We start from the raw sequence: 11,792 nt of genomic DNA on the forward strand, positions 1-11,792 counted from the left end.
GCAGAAATGTTTGAGTACAAGGCAGAATAGAAATATTCTAATAAATAAATATTGTACATTCCAATGCAATATCCTCCCCCAACGATGAACTGTGTTTTAAGATTTAAAAGGAAATGCTTTATTTGAAATAAACCTTTAACTTAAAGCTGAAGAAACCTATACGTAAACTATGTACAGCCAGAGTTCAATTCAGATATTCATAGTGGTTTGTTTACATTTCAAAATTATATAAAATACATAATTTTCAAGCTGACTTTGAAGAGTTCATTTTGCTACTTTAAATCATTTTAAACATTTTATTTACAATGTAGACTCTTCAGCTTGATTGGTAGACTGGCAACTAAATTTCAGGATTTGTAAAAAATGTCAATGACAAAAATCTAATTCAAATCTAAATAAGCAGTATGATTTTAATTTGTCTTACAATGCAAATATTGCAAGGTGTGCTTCAGTTTTAATAAAATTATACAGTTCATAAATAGTTATCAATATTTTTATTAGATGAAACAATCATAGTTAGAAATAGGTTACAATCCAAATTCATTCGTAGCTTATAACTTACTGTTTTCACTGGGTCTACTCCTAATTTAACTAAAACTGGATTTTAGCCATTTACATTGTTGGCTTTTTTTCTACCTATTCTTGATTATTGATTCCCAACAAATATGAACACCTTTCTCAATTTTCAGACAAAGAATGTTAACATTTCCTTGCAAAATAGCAAGATCAGAAGATATCCTATCAAGAGAAAGTCTAGGTTGGTGTTCATATATACAAGTACAGAACTATGTACTTTTTATGGTATAGAAAGCAGAGATTGATTTTGAAAAAAAAGTATGTTTATTAAGTTTATCAAGGTATTCTGAAAAAAGAAGGTAAGTATGAAATGTCTGCAAAGCTCACCAAGATTCTAAAATATCTGAATATTGGACTTTAACCCAAAATATTACCTGCATGTAAACACCACAGAATCTGGCAATATTTGCTTCTGAACAGAATGTGTATCAGATTTGCTATAGAATATTTAGTTATTTATTATAATTTGTCAAACAAAAAAAATGGGAATAATATAAAAACAATGACAGGCACAATAGGCAACACATTTGTGCACTTATGCATGCCCCCTTTACGGATCTCTTATGCATGATGTAAGGTCCACAGAAGTCAATTTGTGATTAAAACTGTGAAAATCTGTAGCTGAGACAACTGAATCAGGTAGAGATTCCAGACTATAACAACTCTATTACAAAAATCGTATTTTTTACACTCAAGTTTAGAACGGTTTACATTGAGTTTATAACAGTTGTTTGTGCATGTATTATTGCGATTAAAACAGAAAAAGTCATTTACAAGTAAAACATTGCTACGTACAATTTTGTGTGCAATGCTTAAGTCTGAGTGCAAGTGACAGAGTTCCAGATTATCTGAAGCAAGAATTTCAAGCCTAGTAGCCTAATATCCTAATTCTAATATGTACAGAAGAGTGCAAAACTTTTCCATAAAATACTTCTGAACCAGAGGTGGTATTCAGCAGGTTCTGCTGGAGAACTGGTAGTGGAAATTTTGAATAATTTAGAGAACTGGCAAATACCATCTCTGACTGGAGATTTTACAGTATCCTTCCCCTGCCAGGCCCACCAAACCATGCCCACAGAACCGGTAGTAAAAACATTTGAATCCTACCACTGTTCTGAACCTATTAAATTATACTAATATCAGATATATAATATCTGTTTTTACAGATTTACTGTAAAATAAATAAGAGCCAAGGAAATGTTGTAGGCTCTAAATTAGCATTCCTTTAAAACTCTAAATAGCCAGCTGAAGAATTCTGTGATTGAAGTTTCTATATCTTAAAATGGCCATGTTGAGAAAACTGTTCTAAAGCTTGTATCAAACATTCCTTAAAAATCAATATTTTAAGGTAACTTGGAGAAAAAAATGATAATTATTTAATAAAAGAATCATGAAATTTAATGAGACCTGTTGAATATTTATGATAAAATAGCTTATAACAATATTTGAATAATATATTTGACACATCCATTTGGCAACATGAACAATATACAGGTGAAACTTGAAATATCGTGCAAAAGTTCATTTATTTCAGTAACGCAACTTAAAAAGGTGAAACTAATATATGAGATACTCATTACATGCAAAGCAAGATAGTTCAAGCTGTGATTTGTCATAATTGCAATGATGATGGCTTACAGCTCATGAAAACCCCAAATTCACAGTCTCAGAAAATTAGAATATTACATGCAATCAATAAAACAAGGATTGTACATAGAACAATATTGGACCTCTGAAAAGTATAAGCATGCATAAATACTCAATGCTTGGTTTGGGCACCTTTTACAGCAATTACTGCCTCAATGCGGCGTGGCATGGAAGCTATCAGCTTGTGGCACTGCTGAGGTGTTATGGAAGACCAGGATGCTTCAATAGCGGCCTTCAGCTCTTCTGCATTGTTTGGTCTCATGTCTCTCATTTTTCTCTTGGCAATGCCCCATAGATTCTCCATGGCAGGGGTCCCCAACCACCGGTCCATGGACCGGTACCAGTCCGCGGGTCATTTGGGATCGGGCCGCCTACTTTGCTTTGGCGCCATCTTGTTCCAACATGCTGGATCGAGCACTGGTTTTGACGTGGTCCTTCAGCCTCGCTCGACCAAAAACGTCAGCTCCACGCCGTGTGTGGCTAGAGAAAAGGGAAACGTGGTAGCCGTGGAGAAGCTGCTCTCCCTAAGAAGGAGGCTCCTGATTCGCCGGGCTTACGCCAGGAGTTCTGCGAGGCTCTGGTGAAGGGAGGCTACGCTGCTGCCGATTACCTCGATCCCAGCCTGCACGAACTCCCTCACCCTCTTTGGAAGCGGCCGGTGACCTGGTCAAGGCTCACGAGAAGCTCTTCAATCGCCTCACTGACACGCGGCTACAGGCCACTCAGGTGAGCGGCAGGAAATGCGAGCTGGGTAGCCATAGACCAGCTGTTTCTCCATTTGACGGCCTCGGCAGAATCTCTGCCTCCCAGCGCGCTTGGTCCTCCGCCTGCAGGCTTCCCCGGCCCCTTGCCAAGCGGGTTTTCCGCCCCAGCCCAGCAGGGCCCTTGCTGCCTTCCTCTGGCTGGCCGGGCTTCTTGGGCAACCCGGCTGCCTCGTGCCGAGAAGCACGCTGCCAGGCGGGGGCCACGTGGTGCAGGGCAACATGCCACCACCCGGCCCTGGTGAGGGAAAGCAGCGGGCACTCCCTGGGTGGCGGCCGCGGCCCCGCCACCAGGGAAGTGGCTGCCCAGCTCCAGAGCTGATCCACACCTGACCGGCTGGAAAGGAAGGGTGTGTAGCATTGGTGTTGTGTGTGTGATTTCTTGGCATGCGGCGGGTCTCTTTTGGCCAGCCCCAATTTTTTTTTTCAGAGGGGAATATCATGCCTGCATTAACCATGATTATTAAATCCAATCCAACTTTGATTTTAATTAAATTAAGTCATAACTTTCAGTGAGTGGAATATATAATAAAATAAAATAAATAAATAAACTAAATAAATAAATAAAAAACCCTAACCGGTCCTTGAAAAGGTGTTTCTGCGTGAAACCGGTCCCTGGTACAAAAAAGGTTGAGGACCACTGCTCTATGGGGTTCAGATCAGGCGAGTTTGCTGGCCAATCTAGCACAGTAATCCCACAGTCATTGAACCAGGTTTTGGTACTTTGGGCAGTGTGGGCAGGTGCCAAGTCCTGCTGGAAAATGAAGTCAGCAGCCCCATAAAGCTCATCTGCAGAAGGAAGCATGAAGTGTTCCAAAATCTCCTGGTAGTCAGCTGCATTGACCCTGGACTTAATGAAGCACAGTGAACCAACACCAGCAGATGACATGGCTCCCCAAATCAACACAAGACTGTGGAAACTTCACACTGGACTTCAAGCATCTTGCAGTGTGTGCCTCTCCATTCTTCCTCCAGACTCTGGGTCCTTGGTTTCCAAATGAGATGCAAAAGTTGCTCTCATCAGAAAAGAGGACTTTGGACCACTGAGAAACAGACCAGTTTTCTTTAGCCCAGGAAAGACACTTCTGATGTTGTTGTTCAGGAGCAGCTTGACAAGAGGAATATGACATTTGAAGCCCATGTCCAGGATCCGTCTGTGTGTGGTGACTCTTGATGCACTGACTCCAGCCTCAGTCCACTCCTTGTGAAAGTCCCCAACACTTTTGAATGGCCTTTTCCTGACAATCCTCTCCAGGCTGCGGTCATCCTTGCTGCTTGTGCATCTTTTTCTTCCACACTTTTTCCTAACTTTTTATTAATGTGCTTTGATATAGCACTTTGGGAACATCTAACTTCTTTTGCAATTACCTTTTGAGGCTTTCCCTCCTCGTGGAGGGTGTCAATGATGGTTTTTTGCACAACTGTCAGGTCAGCGGTCTTTCCCATGATTGTGCTTCCTAGTGAACTAGACTGAGAGACCATTTAAAGGCTCAGGGACCCTTTGCAGGTGTTATGGCTTAATTAACTGATTCGAGTGGGACACTTTGAGCCTAGAATATTGAACCTTTTCACAATATTCTAATTTTCTGAGATTGTGGATTTGGGGTTTTCATGAGCTGTAAGCCATAATCATCTCAATTATGATAAATCACGGCTTGAACTATCTTGCTTTGCATGTAATGAGTCTATCTCATATATTAGTTTCACCTTTTAAGTTGCATTATTGAAATAAATGAACTTTTGCACGATATTCTAATTTTTCGAGTTTCACCTGTATATATATGATACTTAGCATGTAAAATTATATTTTCTGCACGTTCCTCTGATTTAGCATCTTTTACCTATTTCTACTTTAAATTTAGGATAATTGTTTTTTAGGACTACATTGTCCCATAAATCAATGGAGGTTAATTTGTAGGAGTATGAACTACGAAAGTTCTGGGTGACATGATCTTTATTTCTGAAAATGAAAAAGGCACACGAGAACACACACACACAAACACACATATCCCAACCTATTGCATGGTAAATGATAAAACCTATTACAAAAGGAACTAATCACAAAATGATTTAATTATTTTTAAGTATTCCAGAGCAAAGTACTGCATCACACAGATAATTAAAATGTGTTTTATGAAATAATTAAAGCAGATGCATTTCTTTGGGCTGAAAAAGTTTAGAAAGACATTTAGTTTAAAACTTAGGAAGCATTTTTTAACTTTATGAAATTCTAATATTTTATATAAAATTATTATGTATTTTTCTGGGACATTTCTTACTTTAATACTGCATGTAATTTGCAATTGGTGGCAAAAAAAATTCACTTGCAAGGTAGCATTTAGATTAGAAATCCTAAGATGAATAAATATGTCAACATAATTGATGTAAAATAGGACTCTGGTTGCACTTTCCTTATTATCCATGGACTATAATAAATGAATTTTTACCTGAAAATCAAAGCAAAGGTTTAATCTATATATATTAAAGCAAAATGCCACTTACAGATCATCACAAAATCTCCAGAACTGTAAAGCATACACACTTGAAATTTGGCAGGTATGTTCCTCTTGGCTTCTAAGTCAGGGGTCGCCAACCAGTGGACCGGGGGCCACTGGTGGTCCGCAAGAAAATTTTGGTGGTACGCAGAGAAATTTCATTCCCAAAGCAATTAATCCAGGCTGCGCCGCCCACATGGCCCATGGGAACACATGGCCCAAGGCTTGTTTCGCTTGCATTGCGAACAACACATAGTGAGGGGAGGGGGGAAAGGGCAGAGGGGGAATTTAGTCCGCTTGCCCCACGCATCTGGCCTGGCCATTGGGCTGCTTCTTTATGCTTCTTTCTTTTTCTGCTTTTGGCTGCATACAAGGAAAGCAGCAAAAGTCTTTCTATAACCCAAACTCCACCAGAAATGAGTCTTTGGGACCCTGCAAGGCATTCTGCTCCAAGAGGCTGTGCCGGCATGACAAGTCTCACAAAGACTAGTTTCTGGTGGAGTTTGGAGGAGAAAAATAAAGACTTCTGCTGCTTTCCTTGCATGAAGCCAAAAGTCTCTCTCTCTCCCACTCCCCCCACAGAACGGAGCTAGAGACAGTATCCTGTGATCCCAAATAAAGAATGATCGATTGGTAGGAATATGAGGTGGGGAATTTTCCTGCAGACTCTTTTTGGGATTTTCCCAGAGTCTCTGGTATGTGGGATTTAAAATTATGAGTTTGGTGATCCCTGAGGTCCAAAAGGTTGGCAACCTCTGTTCTAGGTGCTCACTAAGAAAGGATTTTTCAAAACGACCATCAGAACATTAGTATTTTGTATGTTATTATTAACATGCTCTAATGCTAAGGAGTTCTACTCGCCCTCTCTACCTGAAAAGAAATCTGTTCCAAATGCAAAACAGAAGCAGAAGAGAGCAGTTCAGTTTTAGTTTCACAGCACCAAACAGTTTAAGTACACAACAGTTGAGATAAGCCACACCCAGGCTCCTTGCTGTCTCCTTGCTGACACAGTAAATTCTGTTCTAGTTTCCAAACAGCCCTCAACTCTCTCACACAGTGACAGCACACTAGCCAGGTGAATACCGATGGATGCTGGTAGGCAGCATCCCCTTATTTTCCTCCCCCAAAACTAAGCCCGACCATAAACTTCACTAGTTTCGTAGCGAAGCACGGGTATCCAGCTAGTTATAAATAAAAGCTAGGAAAAGTGTCAAAATTTCTTTGTCGGTAAAACATAAATTTAACATGTCATAATATGAACTAGAAAAATTTAGTTTATGTATGAGTGTGTATGAAATAGGAATTCAGATGTTAATAATATGGCATGATGGTGATAATGAAGACCCAGTTCCTAATTTAAGAAAAATGTAAAACATGCCTTATTAATGCAGGAATTGGCAAAAATTCTGTAATATGACATGCATAAGATAATATATTCAGCCTTCAAGAGACCCATGATCACGTCAAAATTCCATTTTTTAAAAAAATCTTCATATACAATTGCTTTCTAAATTTATATAAAATTAATAATGCAACAGCAAGCAATGAAAAGATTGTTTTTAGTGAATACATATTCAGATTAGAGCAGAAAAAATTCAAATTGTCCCTGGAAGAAAAATAAATAAAAGAATAGTGGATGAAATTGCTATCCCTATATTTATGTTTATGCACAAGCATAAAACATACAAACCAGTAGAAAAAAATGAGAATAACATTGGAAAAGTAAAGACTGGACTAGTCACAATGTCTTGCTGAGAAAATTATGGGAAGTTGTTATGGGAATAATTGAAAAGGGTGTTTTATGTTAATTGTTTTTAATTCTTGTAAAAAGGTACAATAAATAAATAAAGTATAAGTAAACTTTTCATGCAGATTAGTCATACAAAATTGGATTCCATCTTATTAATCCTAAATAAGTTTGAAATCGGTATGACAAAGACCAAAACATTTTAAAATGAATTTATTAATAGATTAACATATGAAACATAAAACATTGTAATGATTGCTATTTCCAGTTAATGCCTGTTAATGTAATTGAATTAAATTAAATTAAGCAATCTTTAGAATTGTGGTAATATAACTGTATATTTTAGTGAAAATATTATTGCTTGTTTTTAGTTGTAACAGAGACAAAAATTATATTGAAAGATTTGGACCAAATTCTCAGTCAAGTCTTAGTCACTTCCAAACCTTCTTTGGAATCATCTGGGAATCGAGAAGACAATAATGAAAGAGAAGAGGTATGAATTATTAACTTGAAGTCCAGAAACTGCTATTAATGGAGCGGGGAGGGGGGAGGGATAAAATCCAATGCATGTTTATCTAAGGATAAGTTCCATTGAAATCAATGAGACTTAGCTTGAATAAGCACATATAGGCTGATTTTAGAATGCATTTGCAACAAATGTTTACTTCAAACATGAAAAGAAATAATTTCACTGTTTATTTGAGAAATAAAGGTACATAACCTTCAAATAAATATATTTTAATGAATAAATAAAATAGTTAATAGGATACCAGTATATTGACAAGCGAACATCTTTTTATTTTGGGCATATCAAAAAACAACTGTCATTTTAATACTATTTTTCCACCCTTTAAATGTTTTTAAATGGGAAGAAGAATATGTGACAGTGCAAGTCTGTATTTATAAAGAGAGCGCTATATGAACGAACAAATATTTATGTTTACGTCTGGACATTTTCCACACATATTACAAAACAATTCTATATTAATTTATGTTCTTTTATTATATATAGATATTACACACACACACACACACACACACACACACACACACAGAGAGAGAGAGAAAACTATATTAATGAATGTACTGATTATTTCCAAGATTATGTAGAGAACAAGAAGTATGGCCAGATTCTAAACAGTTTGTGTATTTTAAAAAATATTATCCTTTTTTTAAAAAAATTGTTTGCTATTCACTTAATAGCAATGTGGAAATGCTATAGCACTTCAGGTAGATTTACTCATTTATATATAAATTACATCTGTTACACAATTTTCCAACAAATTCTAATTGTATCACAATCCACAAGACTGTGTCTATAATGAACAATAGAAACAATTCAAAAATGAATTATAAACAACTTCATCAATAAACCACTTTATAGGTTAGCAGGAAGTGTGAAGCTAATCATTAGCTATGCAAATATAATGAACCATCTTTTGTTGAATCAAGTGTAGCATTACTACATTTTACTAAATTTTATTATAAAGTAAAAATATAAAAGAAACAAAAGTTAGAAAATTAAGAAAAAAAGTACAAAAAGACTAGAAAAATTATGACTTCTGTGCAGTAAATAATAAAAACAATACAACATCAACCTGTTATTTTACATTTCACAACATGTCAAGTAATTTCTATAATTACAAATCCACGCTAATAATCAAAAGCTAGAGTTTCATTTTCTGTCAGTTTGTTAAAAAAATAATAATCCAGAAGCACTTTCCAATTAGAAACAAAAAATAGATTTTTTAAAAATTGAAACAATTATTTTCACCATCTATGCCAGGGTTGTCAAACTCAAGGTTCATGGGCTGGAGTTGGCCCATTGGGTGCTTAGATCTGGCCTATTGGGCCATCCTGGAAACAGCAAAGGACCAGCCGTGGACGTGGCCCTTCTGAGTTCTGTTTTTGCCGGTAGAGGGTTGCAGGAGGTGTCACAGCCAAAAACGGAGCTCGTGAGGGCTGGAGAGGGTTCTAGGAGGCTCGGAAGCCCATTTTCACTGGCAGAGTGTTTCGGGCACCACAGGCACCCCCGAAGCAAGTGATATCGAGCTGGCCATGTCTCAGGGTTCTGACCAATACCCTAATAAAATAATGAGCCTCAGGCCAAGCTTCAAAGGAAATCCAGTTATTTATTAGGAGCTTCATTTGGCATGGACCTAGTGAAGCCAACTCTGACCTCACTTAATTTGCACCTTGGCTTGACCTTGTTTCCCCCTCTCCCAATGTGTGTCATCAGTCACATTCCACAATGAAGCAATTTTGGGGGTTGTAGAAGTCACTCCCTCTGGCCACTGTGGATCTCCGTGGAGATGGCCTTGAATTGCCAGCTGGAATGTGCTTTGTTTTTACATCAAGTTCCTTCATTTTTACATCAAGTTCCTTGATGCAGCTGCGAGGCTTGATTCCCCATCCCCCAGCCTATGGCAATTCGAGAGCAGGCCAAGGATGCATTGCGAGTTGACATTCAACTTCCCTTATTTCCTGTAGGCAACCTGTGGAAAGCAAAAAAAGTTTGAGTACAGATATAGATTTTAGGGGTGTGATCCCTCCCAGACATTGTTGGGTTATGTTCATAGAATTTAGTTATGAGGCAGTCAGTTTGGATGTTTCTGCTCTTTACTCAAAACAACTCTAGTTCATAGAGAGGGGGGACCGCCTGCTTTGGGCGGCTTGCCTGTTGCACAGAAGAGTCAAGAGCAACTTTGGGCTCATTCTCCTTCTGGTGGGTGGAGAAAGGAGGCTTCGTTCCCATCTGCTTCTCCTCACTTCAAAGGGCTCAGTTGCAACTCCCTTCTCTTTTGGGCAGCAGAACAGCCCCTCATCATGAAGGGTGGCTCAATCAAATTTCTCCTTCAGCTGTTGTAAGGATCCCCCCAAGAGTTCCATCAGAGTTTTGGGGAATCTGGCTTGTTCCCAGTCCCTCATCCATTCCAGTCTTCCTAGCTTGCTCAGGGGTTTCCCCCAGCCTTGGGCACTAGAGTTGGGGAGCTCAACCTCAGTCACTTTCGGGACTTTTTTCCACCAATACTCATCCTTTTTAGTTTTGGTTGCTGAGACAGGCATTTTGGCTTTGATGTCCAGGGAGGACTGTAATTTGGTTCCGATTGGGCTGCTGGTTCCTGGAGTTCCCTGGGTGTGGAAAGTTATACCCCACTCTGGGTCGCCTGGAGCAGACTCTCTTCAGATAGTCTGCCCTCCTGCCATGGAGTGAATGGAGAGTCCGGGGCTCAGGAATCCTGGTTGTTTTTATTAGTTTTGAGAGAGTTGGCTTGCGGGTTCTGACTGATGCCCTAATTAAATCATGAGCCTCAGGCCAAGCTTCAAAGGAAATCCAGTTATTTATTACCACCAATTTTTCCATTGTGGGAATTAGTATGTCTTTTTATCTTCGTGAAAGTAGTCACAAAGTTACATAATATAATCACAATATGAATGAATATTTTTTTGTGGGGGGGGGGCTCTAGATACTTAACTGCTATTCAGAAGCTAGCAAAGAAAGAAGACCAATGGAAATCAGCACTGAAGAAGACTGTATTATAATTGATGGGAAAGCTTTTGTGGCTGGAGAATGCATAGAGAGCATAACTGAACAGTTTAAAGAAATAGATTATTTAATGGCTGACTTCCAAGGCAGCTTGTAGCAACAATAAGAGAGAATCTGTTATACTGTTTATAGCTTTAGAAAACATCCTTTTTCACATATAGTGGGAGAATCTTAAAAGCAGTTTAACAATATAGATTACATGGAGTTAGATTTACTTTAACAAGGGGTCATATTTGTTGCTAAAACTGACATCCCATGTAGTCCATATTACTGTATAAATATATAAGTGAAAGTTAATTGCAATGTCATGTACTTTTCGATATTTTTTTCTGTAAAAATCAGATTAAAAATAAAGATTAGTCATACTTCAATCTCGAGAGTTTCTAAAATTACTTTTAATTTCTGAAGCATTCCAGCAAATCAGTTTATGTATAATTTTTCAGGAAGTCATCATGGAAATTCAATACCGTAAGAGTTGTAATTGGAAGTCTCAATTTTAAATAATTATATGAATTTCTTTGTTAAGATTCATTGAAGGATCACACCATAGATCCATAAATATACCTGTAACTGGGCTGTTTTCAACAGAGCTATCGATTTGCTGTAAACTCTGTTTATTCCTACCTAGAGCAGGAACTATTTTCTCATATAGCCATAGAGAATAGAAAATGGATACTCTGGTGTGCTTTCCTAATAGCCATGAAATTAGTCTCATATGTCTCCCGTAAACTTCTGACTTGAAAAATGTGTACTTAGAAAGATCATTGAAAACCAGAAGACCTGTCTGTATATGATTTAGTTTTATCACAACCGTTTTGTTCTAATAATTAGGATTACAGTTTTGACATTTCACTTAAGCAATCTAGAAAAGTTGCCATTTTTGCTCATTCAATTTCATTTATAAGAGGCATATAATAAGAAATACACTTTTGGACATTTATTTTAACTACACCAACTTTAGCACATGTACAAAATACACAGGTATTTCTTCCACAATCAGTTTTGATTTTTTTAATAAA

At 37.8% G+C, this 11,792-nt stretch overlaps 1 protein-coding gene across 1 annotated transcript in view; it reads left to right on the forward strand.

Moving 5' to 3' along the window:
• Nucleotides 1-11,031, forward strand: part of ZCWPW2 (zinc finger CW-type and PWWP domain containing 2) — a 45,401-nt gene extending 34,370 nt beyond the window's left edge. The window contains exons 5-6 of the mRNA XM_087917154.1: nt 2,786-3,225; nt 10,694-11,031. Of these exons, the coding sequence (XP_087773280.1) occupies nt 2,786-3,225; nt 10,694-10,870 (617 nt within the window). The 3' untranslated portion in view covers nt 10,871-11,031. The remainder of the gene's footprint in view (nt 1-2,785; nt 3,226-10,693) is intronic.
• Nucleotides 11,032-11,792: the final 761 nt, after the last annotated feature.

Source organism: Pseudonaja textilis, chromosome Z (assembly GCF_049901715.1).
Source record: "Pseudonaja textilis isolate UNSWEBS1 chromosome Z, rPseTex1.2, whole genome shotgun sequence".
Taxonomy (NCBI): domain Eukaryota; kingdom Metazoa; phylum Chordata; class Lepidosauria; order Squamata; family Elapidae; genus Pseudonaja; species Pseudonaja textilis.